General features: G+C 39.3%; 1 protein-coding gene across 2 annotated transcripts in view; it reads right to left on the bottom strand.

Moving 5' to 3' along the window:
• Positions 1 to 22,139, bottom strand: part of LOC115437925 (glypican-5-like) — a 108,782-nt gene that overhangs the window by 34,907 nt on the left and 51,736 nt on the right. For both annotated transcript variants that reach the window (XM_030161330.1, XM_030161329.1), the window contains one exon: positions 6,189 to 6,309. In XM_030161330.1, coding sequence (XP_030017190.1) covers positions 6,189 to 6,309 — 121 coding nt within the window. The remainder of the gene's footprint in view (positions 1 to 6,188; positions 6,310 to 22,139) is intronic.

Below are 22,139 nucleotides of genomic sequence, written 5' to 3' on the forward strand. Positions count from 1 at the left end.
CATCATATCAGATCGAGGAAGCAAAAACACATGTCGAGATTCTGTCTTCACGGACCTTAAACCCACAAGTCAAGTAAATATTATCCAGTGTGGAAAAAACAGTCGCAGTTTACTGGGTTTTTATGAGCTTCGTATCTAATTATAGTAGTTGAAAATGTTATGCTGAAACTAAATTCTGGGTTCATGAAGTTTGGTTACCAAGCTTGCAAAAAGTCCTGGGCAGTGAAAGTTGTTGGTGTGTTGTTGCCACAGCAGCAGCAGAGCTCCTGTGATGGCCAGCTCCATCCTCTTCTTCAAGTGGAAAGAATCTGTCCCCTCCCTGTGACGGGCTGCCAGCTCAGCCCCAGCTCTTTCTTATTCCCTGGCCTCCACTAACTCTTTAAAAGCTCAGACTCTTTTTCCTGGTGGAGGCATTGCTAAAACATAAAGGAGCTATACACTGTGGAGGCATATTGAAGTAACACTAGCAGTGGGTTACTCATACGGATAAATGTTCTAAGTAACACGTATGCGCCATAGAAGATAACAAAACCTATTTTATTTCACTTTTTTTTCTTTTTAATAGAATTCACAAACTTTGCTAACTCATAAGAGTACATTGTGTGTCTCTCTCAGTCATTTTGCTGGCTGATAATTTAAAGAACTGACCACATTCTAAACAGATACTGCTGAATGTGCATTAAATACAAGTACGACTCTCTGGTGTGGAACCTGGTCAGGCTACTGGCCCGACCAGGCAGCGCAGCAGCGGTCAGTTTCATCAATCACACATACAACCGGCCTCTCTGTACCGAATTTCAATGTTGGAGTCATTCCAACTCACCGTCTGCAGTGGCTTTCATGCTCTCTAATGACGCCGTTTGTGTGTGTCAGGGGGGAAAAAAATGAAGAAGCAAATAAAGCGTGAGAAAGAGAGTTAGGTTGTTTTTCCTCTACGCTGCCACTTGCCACTGACTTTGGATTTACCAAAGTGCAAATTGACAAACTGACAAATGATCTGGTCTTATTACTCACACAGAAACAGATAGACCATTGTAAAAGGATCCCCACCCAAAAACAGCTGGACTGATGGCCGGGAATCAAAAATCCACTTTGAAACATTTATTGTCCACATTAGCAATATTTACAGGCAGAGAGAAGGAGAGTGAAAAAGGGGCGTCAGTGTAGATACACAGGAGACGACTAGGACTTGGCCTTTTCACATAATGGACCATTTAATAGATACACAAAAATTAGGCTTGTCCTGTGTGTGCCTCCAGCTGTATATGAATCAACGTGAGGTGCTTGAGGTGAAGATATGCAAACCGGTCCGCTACAGGTTGTCTGCAGGTATATAGGAATCAAACATATGCTCTCTGTCATGTCTTTATACTTGGAAACACACGCATTCATTCTGTATGCAGCTCTGAGTGCTTTAAGAGGGAAAAAACCCTGTGTAGATGAAGGGCCAGAGTCGGTGATACATCCACGGCAGTTTCCAAATCCTCTTATTGTCTCAGTGACCCAGGTCTAACTACTCTTCAGTATTAAAAAAAAATATCATGAATGTCACTAATCCCGGAAGTGGAGGTTACTGAAATTTCAAAAAGCTCAGATTAAAGCTTCATTAACATACCAAAATACCTTTTTAGTCAAAAAATAGAATATGGATGTGACTTAAAACCTGTCTAATATGTCTATTTCCAGACGCTCTTTCTACTTCCGTGCAGACTGGCAACCTAACAAGCGCCAAGGATGAAAGAAGATGCACAAGGTGATACCTAATTGTAATTCTAGCCACACATTTTTAATCCAAACAGTAAACAGTCTTTTGAAGAGGAGAAGACTTAGCTAAATGATCTAACTTTGCTGAAGTGATTCTAAAAGCCTCTGATATTCAAATTGCATTCTACAAAGACACAAGAGAAGAAAAAGACACAGAAAGGACCAAATAATCACAAATAACAACTGGTGCTTGAATATGTAGTCCATGCTAAGCGCCTCAGTAGGTGTGCTATACAACATTTATTTTCTTTCTGTTTATCTTTTGCTAATGTCACAGCCAGAACTTGCATATTTCAGGCTCAAAATCTGCCTTGTTTAACATAAAGACCTAGTGCTACTTTTGTGACAGTTCCCATGTGATTTTTACCCCCTCTGAAGTGACTGATCACCATTTATTGTAATATTATCCTCTGTGTTTTCCATTGTTTCAGTGAAAATCATGTATTTTCCTATATTTAATTCACTGATCATGTAAATGTTCATAAAAGTTCAGACTGAAGTTGAGGGTTATAATAGCAGAAACAGAGGAAACTTAAAGGAGTCATATGTAGGATTGTGGCCAAAACTGGTACTGCAGTCACATTCAAAATACTGTAGAGCGTGGCATCCCCTCCCCCTCCCCCCAGACTAGGGGTTGCCAGATCCGGCATGAGCGTCTACTACAAGGAGCTACCATGCGACAAGCGACAAGTCCTAAACCAGTATAAATACCAGCCCGGTCTCTTCACCCAGGCCCGGGGTGCAGTCTCGTCACCTGGTGGCTCTCATCGGGCGGTGAGACCACGGCCCAGGCTGGGTGAGACCATGGGAGAGCCAGCGTCGGTTTTCAAATTCTTCTCTGCTTTCAGCCATCTCCATGTTTCAAAAGCATCTCCTATATATATCCTTGTTTTGTTTCTCACTTTGTCACAATGTATTTGGGAATCATAAGGGGCCTTTTAGGTTTAGTAACGTCAGACATTTGTGATCAGAAATGTTCCAGCTGCAGCTCAGTGGGAACTGGCAACCTGGATGCTACTGACTTTGCGATTGGGAGATAGGTGATGGGCTGAGCATCACACCAAAACACAAAATAACAACATAAACATTACTTGTGGGCTGCCACTTAGCTTTTCAAATGTAAATATTCTGTCTGGACTACTACTGTCAGTGATATCAGTATTTAAAATGAACATGATTCCTTAATGTCTGGTGACATTCAGGGTCATTTTATGATTACTTGGAACATAATTCTTACATACAGCTCCTTTAAGAAAAATGTGACTTTTTCAACAAAATCTATCATTAAATGAACAGAAAACAAGTGTCTCATCCACTGTCAGTGATCCAACTCCATGGGTTTTATTGGCGAATCAACAATGTAGAAGATGGCAGTGTTTCCACGTTCTCTATGGAGCCTCTGAACGACCAAATGGGTCATATCTGATGACCATAAAAAGATAACAAACTGCATTTTACACCAATTATTTACACATATTGATAGGATTAGTGGATCAACAGGTATTAAACAGTTTAGATCAGTAGACGAGTTTGGACGCTGGTGGATGTTTGGGTCTTTATGGGTTAACAAAGTAAAAGGAAAATCTGAGGTTTTAAAGGTGTGATTTATGGCATTTCCACCAATGTAACTACAATATCAGCCTCAGATTCACAGGCGCTCTTGATCCATGACACCTCCACATTTTTACCATCACTGCTGAGATTTTCAACCATGGTGAGAAGAAAGAGTGGTGCCATCTTTGAATATCTGCTGGGAAGGCTCTGCACTTCACGGCCCCCTGAAGTACTTTTGTGGCGCACAGAGCTGGACATGCAGTGTGCTGCTTTCATCTAGCTCCTCGCCAGAGAAACAGCACAAAACCACCAACACAATTAAGACTGTGTGGATTTAATCTCTAAACAATGCTTTATATCAATAAAGCAGTCTCTCCAAATTTGATCATAATTAAATTTAAGGCCTAAGTATCGTCATGTTGTCCATTAAAATTACTAATTTAGACATGAGTCCAGATGTGCTTGCCAAAATTAATCTGCAAATAAACTTATTTCATTAACTGAGTCGTCCACCTGGAATATTTTTACATAATGTTCCTGTCTCTAAACATCTGCTGAGGGTTTGGTGGCAAGGACAAGCAAAGTGAGAGGCAAGTGGTGACCTTGTGTGGATAAACCAGGCAGGTAACAACATTATTTATATTGAGAGAATTAAATTAATTGTTTAAGTATTACAAGTATTTTTCAGGACAATATGCAGAAGGGGAATGTGATAATTAAAAGGTTCTAATGTTTGCTGATATTCATGGCACTAAATGTCAAATGATTGCAAATTTTAATCAGATTAATCACAGGGTTGCTGTGGATTAATTCCGAATAATCATGATTAAATATCATTCATTTTTAATCTATATTAATCATGTTTCATTTTGCATGAGCAATCATACTCAAGAAAGAAGGGAATATATATGAACTTAAAGTGTTTGTCGCAAGCTGGGCAACACATTAGCCGAAGTGCTAGCAGAATTCCCGACTAATGTATGCTTTGCGTTCATGTATTAATTTAAGATGGAAATGCTTTGCTGAAAAGAAAACTTCTTCCTGCAGAGGGTGTATAATACTAAATGTCGGTCAACTGTTCCGTCTTGGTTTTTTTTGTCCTCATATTTCCATCCAGAGGCTTAGGGTTAGGGTTAGGGTTAGCTGTTTAGTGCCTTCCATCTTTATGGGTTGGTTCTGCTGCCTGTCACTACTGGATAAACTGCCCATTTGCACATGCACGATGCTAACTGTACTTGGATAAACTGACTGAAATGCACTGCCAGAGACATTCAGTCATTCTGCGCTGCAGATGGGTTAATTTTGTTAAAATGTTTAATCAGATAAATCATGATGGATCAATCTGCGTTACTGCGTTAATTTTGACAGCCCTAGTATTAATCTATCAATGCATTTGCAGAAGATGTCACTTTGAATAAAAGCAGCTTTATCATTATGAATCCGGTTGAATACTTATCAAAGTTGGCTGCAGTCACAAGAGTGTGTCAGTTAAAATGTTTTCTTTCAGTTTCTTGTTTCTCCAAAATCTTCACATGGCTGATGCATAACAGTGTATTGGATTCGCTGTGTAATCTGTGTGTGCACATGTGATAAACTGTATTTCTGTACTTGTTTAACTATTCTGGAGGCATTTTTGGAAAAGCTGCCACATTTGTCACATTTTTAACACTCTGTGATCCTCTGCTGTTATCTGGCAAAAACACAAAGCTCAGCCAAGTCCTGCCACTTGGTCTAGATTCAAGGTGGGCTTTTCAACTCTGTAAATGTCAACAGGACACCCGCTCAACTCTGCATAGTTACCATGACAACAGGCTGCTTGACGGCGTTTAATGTGAAAGTATCTTGCAGTCTGACAAAAAAATGATCCTGAGATGTCAGTGGAAGACACGTGGACAGTCTGACTGACAGATAGTGCATTATATACTGTTAGTGAGATGCGAGATAAAAACAAAATGGATGAGTACAAGAGTGAAAGGAGCTGACATGTGTACAGTTACCGGTACATACAGTAATTGTCATAATTATAAAGAGGAAAGACCAAACAGAGACAAACTACCAAAGAGAGAAAGACATGTTTTCAGGGTATTATAGAGAAGAATAAGGAATCAACAGATACAGAAAAGAAGAAAACTGAGAAAAAGAGGGATATAAAGATAGAAAGAGATGGCTGGTGGACTATCTGCAGGCATTATTTTCAGGGCAACAAAAGGGCAGGCAGGCAGAGGGGAACCAAATTCTGGTCCGTTTGTCTCCCCAAATGGCCTCTAGGGACCATGTGAAATGGTCCTTTTCTTCTCGGCCCTTTTCAGCCCTAAACCCCATCTACATGACAAACAGTGTGACTTTGAAGCTGCTTGTGTCATCTCTGGCTATCTGTCACTCACTCCTGACCTTTTGCTCCCTTCTCTCATCTTTCTTTTTTTTTTTCTTTCCACAGTAATTCACTTTTTTTGTCAGTGTCTCCCTTTCATCATCAATCTTTTCATTTATCTTTGATATCTGCCTCTTCGCTCATAACAAGTCTTTGGATCTGAAGAAAATGGCAAGGACACTTTAGCAGATCTTCTGGCTGTGTATTATGTTCTTCAAGAAATCCCAATTTATGAAAGCTGTTAAACCCTGCTGACCCAGTCTTCACCTTTTTTGTGTTGTTATCCAGATATATATTTTTTTATTATACCATGAAACCTGTGTTCTCTTACTGTATGTTTGAGTTTATACAGACCAATAAAGCCAACCATTAGCAGGTGTATGACCTGCAGAACAAAATTTATTTCTGAAATGGCTGGAGGCATAGTCTTATAAGTGAATATATCTGCAAATATAAATGTGGCGACAGATTTTCCCATGCTAATCGGAGGATATCATACCTGACTGAAGCGCTCCAACCTCTCCTTGACCTCAGCCAGGGTAGGGTTGGGACTGCGAACTTTGACCTCTGGGTTTTGCCTCTGGGCGTGCAAACCATTTCCTACCACTCTGCTCGTATAACTGTAAAAAAAAAAAAAAAAACAAAAAAGAGAAAGATGTTAGAAATGGTGACAAATATTCATACAACTACACACATATTCTGAGGTTATTTTATTCTTTAAAATGTTGTCAGTGAAAGCAAAGTAAAATAAATTGACATCAATATTACAAATGACATAAACCATTAAATTCTGCCTTCTATGGTTGGATGATACAACAATAAACACTGCTAGAAATGTGTCTGCTGTTTAGGATTCAGCAGCACATTTTCCACCACAGTGAAGATGTAAAGGGCAAGCTATGTATGAAATCAAGGCTGGATTCTTGTGTGATCTTGTGATCTCGCAAATCCTGCTGGCTCGCACCGTCACGTGATATTTGCAGCAGGACTGCTCAGTACATTTTCATGTGACGTAAGAGCAGCAGTTGGTGGTGTTCATGCACTTCTAAGCCAGTATGCTAACGGCCATGGAAAAAGGGAGTACCAACACTTAGGAGGAGAAGTGTGAAACTGTAAATACACAGCAGGAGGCATCCCAACCAAACCAAGACAAGATGTTAGTTTCATTAATTTCAGTCGAACTTTAACTGAAGAGAATTTTTTCTGTTTGTATGAAAGTTCCAAGTATACACACACATATATATATATATATATATATATATATATATATATATACATAACATGTTTTGATGGGAAATTTGTGTTCTTTCCATTGGTGTGATTTTTAAAAATGTGAGAAAAAGCATTTGGGCTGTGGACTTTCCTGCTGGCACTGTCCAGACTGCCTTCTTTGTTTATTGGTGTTACAAGACAAAGATGGGGTGACATAGGGCTGGAAACTTACAGGGCTTATGAAAAAAAAACTAAGCCAGCAATGATAAAGTTGTGAATAACTTTTTTTTGAGAAGGGTTTGCTCTACCTTTTGTTGGTATTTAGAAGCCCATACATCAAATGCCCTTGGATAACATAATTTTTTTAAGAATTATAATTTTAATTTGAAAGGTAAATTGCTAACTTCCTGTTTGAGTTAGCTCATGGGGTCAGCGTATGATTTTTAGGGCTCAATGAAACAAAAATTTTGGCTTTTGTTTCATGTTGCTACAACATTCCTACTGGCTGCTAGGGCTGTTTTTGTCCACCTAGATGTCGCTAGAGAGCACATTTTGGCATCTAAGGGGTTAATTTTTATATCACATCAAATTTTTTGCCAGGCGTGACATGCGTGCCAAATTTGGCGACTTTTTGAGCATGTTGGGGGGGTCAATTTCCAGTTTAAAATGGCATTGGAAGAAAAAAATCTACAGGCAAGACTGTGAGTGAGTGAGAGGGCCTCTCCCTGTGGGCTCAGTCCCTAAAAAAACCCACTTATGCTGCTTTTGCTGTTCTGTTAAATTAAAATGATAACACTTGTTTCTAAAAATAAAGCTTGCTGTTGAGTGAAAAACAGTGTGCTTGACTCCGCAGTATAATCCCTCGCATGCTCGATGGATATGAAGCTTGCCAGGGATTATAGCTGTTGATTTTGTCATAGCTGTTGTTGAGCTGATGTGAGAGAGGCTAACACTTCTCATAGCCTGATTTAGAGGTGATGTGTTTTAATTGTGCAATAACAGAGACAAAAACAACTTGTTTTGCTGAAACAACTTGCAAGTTCTAACGAATCAATCTCAGTTAAGGTAGATGCAGAATGAACAAATTTATCGAATTCTACTTTAAATGGTTGCGTGTGTGATGGATTCCAGAGTGTATAAGTGGTCTATATACTTTTAGTCAGAAAACTCTCAAATGAATATCCTTGTATTTGTCATTACCGGGTAAGTTGTACTAATAAAACCTACAACCTCAGTTAAACAGCTGAAAGCAAAGAGGAGTCAGTAAATTTACAAGAGCAGTTTTAATTTGGAAAGATAAAAGATAACAGTGAATGCATCCTACAATATTGTTTTTTTAAAACTTGCTTAAAAGAGGTTTAAAAGGACTCTATCGTACATTAAAAGTACGTATATAATTCACGTAGACACTTGACTCTTGCATACATCATTTGTGTATGTGCTTCTCTCACATTTCCCCCCTCTTAAACCTGGGTTAAACACCAACTTTAGTAAAATCCTCATAGCGGTATATCATATAACTTCCTTTTAACCACAGCTATTATATTGTTATCCAAATTAATTTGAGAATTATGGTTTGCTGTTAATCTTCCCTGCGTGGGGGATTTAACAGCATCGGAGAGGAATGACTTGGGCTGGCATCAAATCAATCGATGCTTCCACAGGCAGCAAAAAGCTGATGAAGTGATTACCGATCATGTAAGTGAGTGTGTTTATACATCTGTGTTTATGGAATTATCTGTGGTGTGTTGTATGTGGTCAAGCATGCGCACACTTGTATGTATTCATGAGAATATGAGCAGAGGCAATCATAAAAGTGCTGAACTTGAGAATCTTTGGCCTGTGATCTAAGCAATGACTTGATAAGGTCTGAGCTTCATTTTGCTGACAGCGCTTTACTGAGAGCCTATAAAAATGCTAAAATTTCCCACATAACCTTCTGCTGATACACGTTACTTCACAACCTGTTCTTGTTTATTTCTTCTTCCTCCTCGATTGCTCGTTTTTGCAAAGTGGATCACCCGTGACCCCTCCCACCAGCAGTCCCGCACATAAACCACTGTCTGCTTTGACAGCGATTGAAGCTCTTAATTGCCAGCAGCTCTGAATCTTCTCTTGTCAAGATGGAAACAATCGATAGCTTTTGGACTTTCAACTTCCCCCCTCTGACATAAATGATTAACTGAAGTATCAAACAGCTCCCTAAGCAGTGGTTGAAAGTGGATGCCTGTGTACTATGGAGTGTGTGCGTGTCTGTCTCGACGCTTGGCCCGGGATAACAGTGTTGGCGTGGAAATGAGCTCATCAGATGGGATGCTAATGAAAGAGAAGTGTCAGGGTGCATTTGGCAGCATGTTAGGCCTGGAACATTTCATTGCAGGGTATGCTTGATATTACGTAGGAGATGACAGCTGACACAGCAGGACATCCCAGAGCTGATTACCTGACAGACAGACTATTAATGCTGCAAATTTCTGAAGTAGACACTGAATAGTTTCCTGTGAGTGGCAATAACGCACTGTTTCCAAAAAGTTCTCTCAGAAACACTAAAGGCCGAATCCACAAAGAATGAACTGTGGCCGCTAATTGCACAGGGAACTGTACAGCATTTGTACCAGCAGTCTACTCCTTTTAAGGACCCATTCACAAGCGTAATTTGCCTTTTTTTTTGTGTCAAGAGTTTCTAGTGTTTCAGGTGTTTCATACAGATTGGCCCAGAATGAAAACTGCAAAAACTCCAAAATTGAATGCATTGGAGACGTGCACACAAAGAGATCACAAACCAACTTTTATGCCTCTTTTTTATTTTGCACCACAATACAAATGTGAAATGCCCATCATAATAGACTCCAGCTATTTATGTAATTCAGGCAGGTCTGTTTGAGGAATGTATGACTCTGAAAATAATGCTAAATAATACTGAATATATCTGGGATTTTGCAAAAAATATTAACAGTGTTGGTTTGTTTGATACTCAAAGCTGGATCAAAGCATCATCTCTGAATTCCAAAAATGACTGTTCACATTTACACGCATGATGCAGCTTCTGTAACTTCATTAAAACCAGATCAAACAGGATCTTTGATCATTAATGCAGTGTCATAATGTTGCTTTTACACTCTGGGATTTTAGGATAATAAGGGGAAGTGTTTGCAGTCTGATCCAAAACTCTGAGATAGCACGTACACCAATTTGATCCCAATGTCTGACTTTAGATTCCGTGTTTCGTATCATTACACATTAATTCAACATTATTCAAGCTTCACAAATTCAATTGGAGCAAAACTGAGAAACAGTGACAGATGATGAATCTGTAGCCCAGTGGTTCCCAACCTTTTTTGGCTTGTGACCCCATTTTAACATTACAAATTTCTGGCGACCCCAGACATTCAAAACTGAGACATATTTCTCTTGGAGATGTCTTAGCGGGGCAATGTGGGTGAAGAAATCTTTCCAGTCTCTGTTCGGTCCGGTTTTGACTGTGTCCAGGCAGGTTGAAGCGTAGTAACACATGCGGTCACATGATCGGATCGATCAAGATATGCCCTCTGAGATGTTATATCCTGCATTATTTGAACTTGATTTTTATAAGGAAAAATGTGTGGTGTTTTAATTATACTGAAATATATAATGAATCATTAAAAAACATTTTTTAATAGTAATTTATTTGCTATTTTTTTTTTTTTTTAATCAATTACTAGAAATTTCAGGTGACCCCATATGAATTCCACATGGGGTCCCGACCCCAAGGTTGAAAAACACTGCTGTTGCCGAACTTAGCCAAACTGTATAAATATTTCATAATTTACATGCATGCGCAATATTGATGCCGTCTACTTGGCATTTCTGTTTTCAGAGAACCCCACCCGTTGCAGTTGCATTGTGGATTACATGCTAAAATATTGTCTCAGCTGAACAATATTTTTGCACCCCCAAAAGCTGTGAGTGTGGCCTTATGTTTCATTAAATTAAACTACAACTAAGAAAAATAAAACACTACTTGAATAGTATCTTTCTTATTCTTATGTAGCTCATAAAAGAGAATAAAACAGGTTTCTGCACTCCTGCTTACCCCCTGTTGTTCTGAAAATATCAATCAGAAAAACATTGGAATTGACTCTCTACACCATCCTCCTGACTCCATGACTCCTTTCAGTGGGAATGCCTCATTCCACTGTGAATACCCAGCTGATGCACTTCCCTAAAGGCAGCTGTTGTTGTCTTTCCCTCTGTATGTAGCAGAGGTAAGCTATGACCTCGACTCCCTCATTCTGACCCCAAACTGAACTGTTAAAGGCCTACAGGAACACTCATGGTTTAAACATCTTGCATAGATATGCTGCAAACAAAGCTGTGATATATAATGAATAATAATATTTCAAGAGTGTGTAAACATTTGATGAGTATAGAGAAGGGTAGCTGCTGCCAGATTGAGGGGGCGTCTAGTAAACTGGCCCCAGGTAAAGTACATTCTTGTTGTCTTTCATCTGTACTGAGTTCTTGACTGATCATCGCAGTCTCGCTGAAAGGCTTAATGAGCGCACAAAATTCACCAGGGAATTCATTTGGCAGATAATCTTTGTGTTTACATTTGTGTGTTTCTTTAAAAACATACAACGGTCATCCGGCGTTTCCACAGAGATGTTTCTGACCCAAAAACATCCATCATAAGAAACTACAATCAGATGAACTGGTTAGATTGTTACACGTCAAAGTGCTTTCAAATGGTTCAGGGTTATATTTCGTATTCTAAAAACACTTCAGTATTTCTGCTGTATTTCAAAAATCCCATTAAATTTAAAAAGAATACAAATTGAGCTTTGGCCTCAGCAATTTTTCTAAGGACTTTAAGGTTAGCACAGCTTTAATCTGAACCTTGACTGCAATAATTGAATCTGTGTGGATAATACAAGACTAAATAACTAACTAGAACAGACAGAAAAAGACGTATTCGACACAACACTAACAGGCTCTTGTTTTAATGTACCTGATGTCACTCCAAAAAATACAGATCATGTCTTTGATTAAATTGGTTTAAGATTATTGTTTTTCCTCCAGTAATTATTAGGCTTGAAACATGAGTCAATATGAATTTTGTAGCCAAATTTGTACAAATGAATTGAGTTCATAAAGTTGGCAGAAGTAAACATCAGCCCGAATCTGAACATTTTCATCCCATAATTAGATGACTCCTCTAAAGAAAATTTTCTACTATAAAGTTAATGTATGTTACTAGGGACATAATTCCACATTAGATGAAAACATATACTGTATAGATTTCTCTCAATACCACTAAACCCATGAGGTTGTAAAATGCTACATTACAGCTTTCTCTTCCGGCCCGTTGGAACAAGAGGACCCGAATGCACATGTGAATCCAGTAGTGAGTGCTGGGGAGGGGCTGAGTAGATGTTTGTAGCCAGCTAACTTTACGAGCAAGACTTGGACATGTCGAAATACTCTGAACAGGAGGTTTTGTTCTGAAAGGCCAGACTGTTCTCACACACTCTGAGCTAAGCAGCAATTCACTGTACTAACACCAAGCACATGAACGGACAGGCAAATGGTCAAAAGCCACTTTGCAAACATTTAATCAACATGAGATATGTGCTTGTCCTGTCTTTTAGACAGTAAACACGAACATGTGCAAACAAGCCAGTGCCCTGTAATGCATGTGAACATACACACAGGAACACTCTGACATTAATGCTACCACAAACCCTTCAACCCAAAGACCTCAACAGTAAACACTCAAAATAAATATTTTATAAATCAAGCTATGTTCAAAATTAAGTACTGGTAAAATCTGTGGCTGCTCTCATTGAAGGATGTCCAAAATCTGCTGTAACAGATGTATGCTGCAGCTTGTTGTTCTTCAAAAACAATTTTCTTAGAGTGGAAATGCTCAGATCATAAAATGAGAAAGGAATAATGGCAAGCAAATCAGAGGGGGTCATCTGCAGGGGAAGCAAGCTCAAACAGTGCACTTTTCTTTCTGTGCTCTATTTCTCTGTCTTCCAACCCAAACCCCACTGATTATTTTCTGTTTTTAAACAATGTCTCCAAGTCCACTAAGAGGCTCTGTATTCTGTCCATCTTTCCGCTTCCTTATGATTTTTTTTTTTGCACTCAACACCAAAACTTTTACTCAGCTGGTAACCACATGAACTCACAGAACACCACCGGTAGCTGCACTTATTTGGAAGACTTAGCAGTACCTGGGGCATTCAGGCTTGGCTTAATTTTACTCACTTCGGTCCCAACAGCTCTGTGTTTTTCCCGTCTTTATCTGTCTCCTCCTATCTCTTGACCTCACCTCTTCCTTGTTCCAGCTGGCAGCTTGGGGAACTGGAAATGAAACTGTTCTATAGCCAGGCTAGTCCCAGTGAGACACCGACCTAATGGATGTTCAGAAACAGTATGATACTGTGGATAATGAGGCTGACTTTGAGAAAAAGTTATACCAAGTTTAACGACAATAAAAAGGCAGAACAGGCCAGTTTACTGCACTGTTGCTTCAAATGATTTCATTTGTTGTTTAGAAAGCTGAGAGTATAGTTCCCACGATGAGATGTCATTGAGCTGGAATTATTTGTCTAAATTTGTTTAATCTCTTCAAAGTCTGCATCATGGGGGCTGTGTACTTTACTTAACCTGGCCTGTAGCCCAGTAGGCCCCGTCATGCAACTTTGGAGCCTGGCAAGCAGCTGTATCAAGTGATGAGTCAGAGATGTAGGCAGAGTCAGGCTGGGTCAAAAACATAAAGAGAAGCACACAAATAGGAGCCCTGTTGGCAGTCCAAACAGGATCAACAACACAGTCAGCTGCTGAATTTAGTAATCTCATCACTGTTGTTTTGAAGTCTGAAACAGTTTTTTTTGAGTTCAGTCTGACTAGCTCTTCCTCTGTGTATGGGCTTAGATCCTGGGATGGTGTGGAGGGCTTTCCCTTAAAATTATTCATCTACAGTTTGCCTGATTGTGTCCTCTAAATGTGAATGTCAAAGATTCCCTACAGATTTGATGCTGTGGCCTTTGCTTGACTTTATGCTACTAATGATTCCCCATCAGGATTACCACAGGGGTACAGCTGCAGCCGCCAGGGGACATGAAGACAGAGAGGAATATCGAACGCAAAATCACATATTAATACAATTGCATGAGATCTAATACAAAATGGGTTCTGTACAATTTTAATCTTATGTTTAGAATATTTGTTGTGACATTGATCTAGTTAAACATTATTCATAAGGAGAGTGACCTGCATCCCAAAAGGCTGATTCAGTTGTAAGTAGGGTTGCACAATTAAATGCATGTCAGTCATCATCATAAGAATCTGTACAATTATATAATCTCAAAAGGCAGCAATTTGAAGGTCCAGGTTTAAGAGGATTTAGGGAGATTTAACAGGAAATATTCCTAAAAAAACAAACATTACCTCTGCTGTATGGCCATATTTTGGATTCAGTGAAAATGAGCAGAGATGTACCTTGTAAAACGCACAAACTGCAAGTCGCAGTAGTTTTTTGTTTTTTGTTTTTTAAATGCTTTAAAAATATGTATATATATTTTTACTAGTGTAAGTTGTTATCTCTGACTTGTCATTCTGTAATTAGCAATATGTGCATTTTCCTTGATGACTAAGTGAGTAGACTGAAACCAGCACCCCCACAATCCTCCAGAGGATTAAGTGGTTCTGAAAAATGAATGAATGAATATTTCCCTTATTTCAATATTACTTTTTCACTAAACTATTTGTGAAATACCTCTATGAAAATGTCAGTAGTAGAGAAAAGAGAACTTTTAACTAAAATAGTTAAAAGTTGTGGTTCCAGTCATAAACCGTGGACTTTTTTGCCATTGTAACTGCTAGTACTAATAGATGAGTTTCAGTGTTTACTAACAACAGTGATGCGCGTGCAACTCAGAGGCAAAAACACTAGTACCAGCTACCAGCTGGCTCACATCAGCCATGTACACCTCCAGGCTGTCCCACGGAACTCGTGAACGAGCCGATATGTTAGCTCTAAAACGGTCCATTAACTGTTTCTGTCCAAAAGACAATCGCATCTTCTCTTTCACGGCCGCATAATTTGACTTGACCGCATCGGGAAGGCTGTCCCATAGTAGAAAAGCAGACTCGCAAAGACGGGTGGGGACTAGATCTCAAGTACTTACCAGATATGAAGTGTGCACTGTACAGACGAGCATTCTTAATTTCCTCCTCAGACCAGTTCTCGCATCTTAATGCCTGCAACCATAACTTTCGCCGATTTTTGTGGAAAGGATGTTTACCAGCAGAAATTCTATAGAAGATTAAATCTGTCTGTGTGCTCTTTCTATTCTGACAACCCACGGCACAGCAAGACGACAGCATTATTCACACTGGCAGTCACTGCTTTGCAATGAACTCAGCGTGCCTTCTGCCTCCAAGGTGCGCACGCAGCATGCGTCATATGTCACATGAAACTGATCTATACAGCAAAAACAGCTGACAAAGAGAGAAGCTGCAACTTCTCCTTCTGCCTGACTAGGGACTGGAGATGGAAACTGGCAATAGCTATAATCTCTTCATGTGACTCATCAGTTACTACAGCTTGTTTCTAACAGGTAGAAGTTATACTACGTAATTTGCAGTGTCCCTATCAAATAAACTTAAAAAAAAAAAAAAAAAACTTAAAGACTAGCAATTTCAGACTAATTTGTGTTTTCTAGTAAACATACTTTACGACTATCAACTTTTTATCGAGAATAACCAGAAAAGAGGTCACAGCCTGTTTTTTGGATCTCTAGTCACCCAACTGCACTATCCCATGTCAAAAAAGATGAAAAATTCTTGTCCACAAGGTATAGGTTAATGTGTGCTAAGCTGTTTTTGTCTTGGTCTTCACCTGAGGCACGACACCTGTGCGGACCTGATGGTATATCTGTCTTTGTGGCGCTGTGAACCAGTGAAATATGGCTGTTTATGGCTGTGTGGTTGGGTTGGAATTACACACCACTATGTTGGTCTCAACTGCTTTGCCACTTCTTAAGAGGTCCCAGGGTGATTTTACCAAGACCAGGCTGGTTTATTGAGTGGTTACACTGTAACGGCTATATGGTTGAAGGTCCAACGGCTCAAATTACTCATGGCCATTACACCATGAAAGCTTATCCTCTACAGTGCAATAAAACATGTTACTGCGGTTATGAATGGCTTCGTTCATACTGTATATTTGTTTTCTATATTATTTTTAATGCTATCAAATACACATACCTTGCATTTACCAGCACAGGTCAAGTATTCAGTCCATATTTCCTCTTCAACCCGTGATTAATTCTGTTCACACCGACATTAATCTCTTTCACAGAGGCGAGCTGTGGGGAATTAGGAAATCTAACTTTCATATATGATCATTAAATTCAGATTTGTGTTCATTTAAATTCATATGCACCATACCAATCTGTTTACCTGCTGATGTTTGCTTGTATGATCGGTGTGGTAGCTGTTGTTGACGTGTCCCATAAGGCTGTAGGGTGACAGAAAATGAAAGCTGACCCTGATCCCCCTTAAGCTAAAAGATAATGGGTGATGTTGAGAAGTGGATTTTCAACTTGTTATACTGTTCGGAAAAACACTGCCGAAAGTCTTGTTGGAACAGTGTTTTACTTTTTTAAACTTGTTGGATATGCAAAACTAATCCAGCTTACAGTATATAGATGCTGCTTTAGACTTCCACTATATGGGAAAAATAAGAGAAAAGAGAGTTAAAAATGAGCGGTTAGGGCAGTGGTTCCGAACCTTTTTTGGTTCGTGACCCCATTTTAACATCACAAATTTCTGGCGACCCCAGACATTCAAAACATTTTTTTGCCAAAATTTATTTGTTTTTGATCATGTAATAGTTTGCTATATTATGTTGCAAATAAACAGACATTTTAGACGACATTTAGGCTATATAATGTGTATTATTATAGATGGAGGCAGAAAAGCCAGGTGTAGATTACTGTACAAAAGTGAGAATTTTATTTTCCTTAGTCAGGATATGTATAGTCAGTCCACCTTGGATTTACAAGGCTGCAAATTAATACTGAACAAACAATAACTCAAACTATGAATTATGAAGAGGCTGCAGCATTTTAAACTGGCCACATTGAAGATAAACAATAGCACAGTGCTTCAGTTTCATCTTCACAGTTTGTCATGTCTTTTATGTATTGTGATTGTCTCTGTCAACTCACCATATATTTTTTAGTAGTAAGTTTTTAATTTTTTATCAATTACTACAAATTTCAGGCGACCCCATTTGCATTCCAAGTGACCCTACGTGGGGTCCCCGACCCCAAGGTTGAAAAACACTGGGTTAGGGTCACATAAATGTACATAATCCCCAACTATGGACAATGGTTCACTTAGCATGCACTTATACTTAACAGGTAATTACATACTGTGATTAACTTGTACCCGGGAGGTGTTTGATACTCATCATTAGACCTATTCTACATGTCTATTTCTATTTCAGTCTGCAGGCTAAGTAATGTCTATAACATCTAGTTTGACTCATCAGTGGCCCATTACTAGCCTCTATACAGCCATGCATGCTTCATCTCAGAGCTACTTCAGGCTAATGAACAACTATCGATTTATCTAACAATCACAGCCAGCTCCAAAGAGCTGAATTAATTTGGTGTAAGTGACTTGCTCTAGGCAACAAACTGCTCTTGCTGTCTATTTTCCTTGCATTTTCTCTCACACTCATACTCATCCCTCTGGCTGAATAAGAAAATCCTGACAGCAGCAAATCAAAACTTGCAGTACAGGGTAATGTACTGTATATTCTCCCTTACTCTGTGTGTGAATGCCCCAGAGCCAACATAAAGTCTGTGTGCTTCATTCTGTCCATAAACACTGAAGGTCTGCATCACTTTATCATCAAAATCTAAGCTGATGTGATGGAACTGCATTTATTCACATTGCAGAGGTAAGGCCTTTAGTTAGAGGTAGTTGCTTTTCTGACAGTGTGCCAAAATCTGGTTCCACACTGCACCCATGTGGACAATATACAGAACTGCATGCAGTATACAGCATTCAATGCCCCAGGCTTTCTTACCACTTTCACGGGTCGGTGACTATACCTGCAGGGCTAAAAGGGTTTTGGGCTTGCATCAGCATCGGTTCATTTTAGGGCAGAGATTTCTAACAGTCGCAAACAAGTCTTCATTGACTCAAGTTTCAGAAGAGAGAGAGAAAAAAAGACTCCCTGGTAATACATAATGTCATGATGCTATTGTGGTGTTGGGGTTGTGATGTCCCTGTATCTAATGGATTAACATCTTCTTTGAAAAGAAGGTAACAGCATCAGGAAGAGTAAAGCTTCATCAAGACAACAGAACTGAAAAACAATCCAACCTCTGACAATGTATTTTTATGTAGGCATGCTGTACCTACAGTTGCGAAAAAAATTATTAGACCACCCTTGTTTTCTTCAGTTTCTTGGTCATTTTAATGACTGGTACAACTAAAGGTACATTTGTTTGGACAAATATAATGATAAACACAAAAATGGCTCATAAGAGTTTAATTTCAGAGCTGATATCTAACCATTTTCCATGTTTTCTTGATAATAACCAAAATCACTTCAGTTCTTACATCAATATCTATGGCATTGTACTGACAAAAACAGTGCTTTTAGGCATTCCATGTTTTCTTTTCTGTCTGCTTTAGTCACATGATACACACAGGAGTTAGTACTTGATTGCATAACCATTGTTTTTGATGACTTTTGATGGTCTAATAATTTTTTCCGTGACTGTATATCACACCCTTCCAGTTTTAGACAATGTCAAATATTTGTGATTATGAAATATTTGTGTGTTTCAAAAGTATCAGACAGATACAAAAACTAATTATCTATTTGTTTGTTTGTTTGTTTTTCTTAATTTACCATTAGCAAATAAAAATAAAAATTGCAGAAGTAAAATTCTTGACAGTTTCAACATGTCAAGCCCTGGATATGTTTCATGGGGTATTGTCTTGCTGAAACATCCAGGTCTGACCTCTATGGAACAGAGAACATGCAGAAAGGAGAATATCGGTTTGGAGAATGGAACAATACTTGGCAGAGTTCAATAACTTAAGATTCATTCATAATGTAATATTTCACAAATGTATGGAGTGTCCAAAGACTTTTTTTCCCAATACTAATAACTGACATTCTAAATGGAACTTATACAGTCAACCAACTGAAGTGAGAGAACTGTTCTCCTCACACTCCTCCACCAAACCAGCTACAAATCAGCACAAGCACTTGGTCACACTCAGTACATGGTAAGAGTTAAACAAAATGAATGTCTTATGAAGAACTGAGGCATACAGTGGTGAGACAGACAAATAGGTTTAGAGTATGGTTATAATCTTTAAAGCTTTAATAGTCTGTGTTGGAAGTTACATACTGTAGATTACAGCAGTAATTGGCCTGTGGTTTGGTTTCAGGACATTCCCATGCCTGAGTGTCCCGACTGTGTCTCTCACTGGGTGTAACTGTTCCCCACCTCTCTGTGTCGCCTGCTTGATATACCAGCAGACATACTGCAGGCTGAGTCAAGAGACCACACAGACTTCTGGGAAGCACTATTAGATTGGCGAAAGAAGAAAGCCATGTCCGCCTTGCCCACACATGCACATGACATGCAGACAAACATCATTTCCTGACAAAATAAGAACATTTTTTCCTGATGCAGAAATGCCCTCAGACATAATCACTCACACAGAATTTCCTTACGTGTATTCATCACAAACATGAACAAACAAGAAACCGCAAATGTAACAAGACAGGTATAAAAACACTGATGCCCCCACACTAAAAATTATTTTTTACTACTTATAGCATAATTTGGTATTTACACTATTCAATAAATAACAGGCATTTTATTTATAAAGCATGCAACACAACACGTTTTCCATATAAGATCAAACACCCACTTACAAATTCAAATTAGCATACAATAACTCCATACAAAACACACATCCACTTGTACTTGACACGTAAAAAAAAAATTTAAAAAAAAATGTTGAACCATAAAAGGGTAACCTGATGCCCAAAGTAACCTTCAATGGCTCTGATGTTCCAGTAGGTGGCAGCATTAGGCAACTCTGTAGGATCATATGAACTTGTTGAGACAGAAATAAAGCAAGAGAATGAAAGAAAAAGATGAAAAGCAAGAAAGACGGGAAGAGTAACAAAAACAAAGAGAAAAAGACTGAGAAAAAAATGATAGAGTGAGGTGTGTGAAAGAAAGAGAAACTAGAAGAAAATGAAAGAAAGAAAGAAAGAAAGAAAGGCATCACAAGAAGCAGACCTACAGCGATTATCTGTCACCCCTTCCAGCCACATGCCCACATGCCGAGGAGGGCATGGATAACTGAGGTTAGAGGTCTGGGGTGGGGTGGGGGGGGGCGGGCAGGGGGGCAGTTGGTGTATGGACAGCAGACAAGGGCAGGCAGGGGCAGAGCCAGGAGAGTAAACTATGCCCCCGAGCACAGACGGGTGGAGTGGCCCATGATCCTCTGGTGTGGTAAGACCACCTGTTTGTATGTCTGTCTGTCTGATCCAGGCCTGAATGGCGGGCTCTAGTGCTTAAAGTTGACAGCTCCAGTGTAAACGAAAAACCAGTCAAGGGGTTCACTGCGGATGACGTTGTATGTCATGTTTTGCCGTCCTTATTTTACATCGACGCGGTGCGGGCTTTGCAATTCCAGAAAGGTCCGGTAGATAAAGTGTATCATAAACATAGGCCCAGATGACGAAACGTTATGTCAGATGTGGACTGTGCTCTATATGCTGCTTCTGTAAGCAAAGAGAACTCAGTGCAAACAGTCTTTATACCCGACTGTACTGCATGTTTGACTCTGGGCTACAGACACACACAGGCATCCACATACTCAGACATACCCACATACAGCAGAGAGGGCTTATGAGGGTGTTGAGTGAAGGGGTCAGGGATCAGTCTCTCTTCACTGCAGTAAAGGGCACATGGGAGTGCTACTCACACCAATCTTCTGCCATGATACAGACATGTGGTGCGTACACAGACAACCACGCACTGCATTTGTTATGCCTCAGATGCAATCAGAAGAAAGACACAATCCTCTACACACATATACATATAAGTGGTCCCCAGACAGCCAATAAGATGGGCATTTGAGAGCACGTTTTAGATGAGGAGATACAGAGGCTGCTCAACTACAGCTACTCGACACCAGAATAACATATATGGGATTAAATACTGCGATGCTGTGCAAAGTGCTCCTGAGGTCTAGCAGTAAGAGAGACGGACTATATGGCAGGCAGAGAGAAGAAGAGCAAAGGTTAGGGGCCTATTATCCAAATGAAGTCAGGCAGATGGTAGCATTGACAAACACATGGTCAAAATGGCTTTCTGGGCAGAAATCCCAGCCATAACTATCATGTTTGTCAGGATCAGGCTTATCTGTCAATCAGCTAAAGGTTGGAAACTGCAGACATCATTATAAGTATTTCGGTGAGATGAATCTGAGATGTGCTGGTTTGGTTGAGACAGAATTTTTTCCCATGAGTCACTGACAGTATCCCTGTCTCTGGTATTCTCTGTGCCCTCTGACATCTTACTCTATTCTAATAAAGTGAAAAGCTTTAATCGCTTTAGCACTCTTGATAAAATATATACTATTACTCTCCCTTTGACTTTACCTTTTATGTCTGTAAAACACTACGGAGGACTCAGTATGATTTAAGGGCTCATTTATTTGACTTTTGCGGTGCAGTGCAACAGGTTAGCCTTTCTAAATGAATTCTAAACAGGCAATGACAAAATATATATTCCAGTAAAATTAACTACACACTACACTTTAATGTGCTTGATTGATAATGGGTGCATAAAAAAGGGTCACTGGGATTAATAAATTATTCAACTAATCTTTGTGCAGCTCACATAAACCCACACGTGCATGGCCAGTCACATACCACTTGTGAATTGTTCCCAGTTGAATTAATCTGGTGCTGCTGATATAAACCTGGTGCAGTTTCAAACATGCATTTATAAACATTACTAGGAAATGAGCTATTCCTCACTATTGCTTTTAAGGAACATTGTTATACTTTTAGTACCTTATAAAATAATGGTGAAGTTTTTTTATATGTATGTTCTTGTCAGTTTTAAGTTTGTTTTTAGTACTGACTTTCATTGTGTTTATGTATATTTTTAGTGTGGATGTATGG

This window comes from Sphaeramia orbicularis, chromosome 17 (genome assembly GCF_902148855.1).
Source record: "Sphaeramia orbicularis chromosome 17, fSphaOr1.1, whole genome shotgun sequence".
NCBI classification, from domain to species: domain Eukaryota; kingdom Metazoa; phylum Chordata; class Actinopteri; order Kurtiformes; family Apogonidae; genus Sphaeramia; species Sphaeramia orbicularis.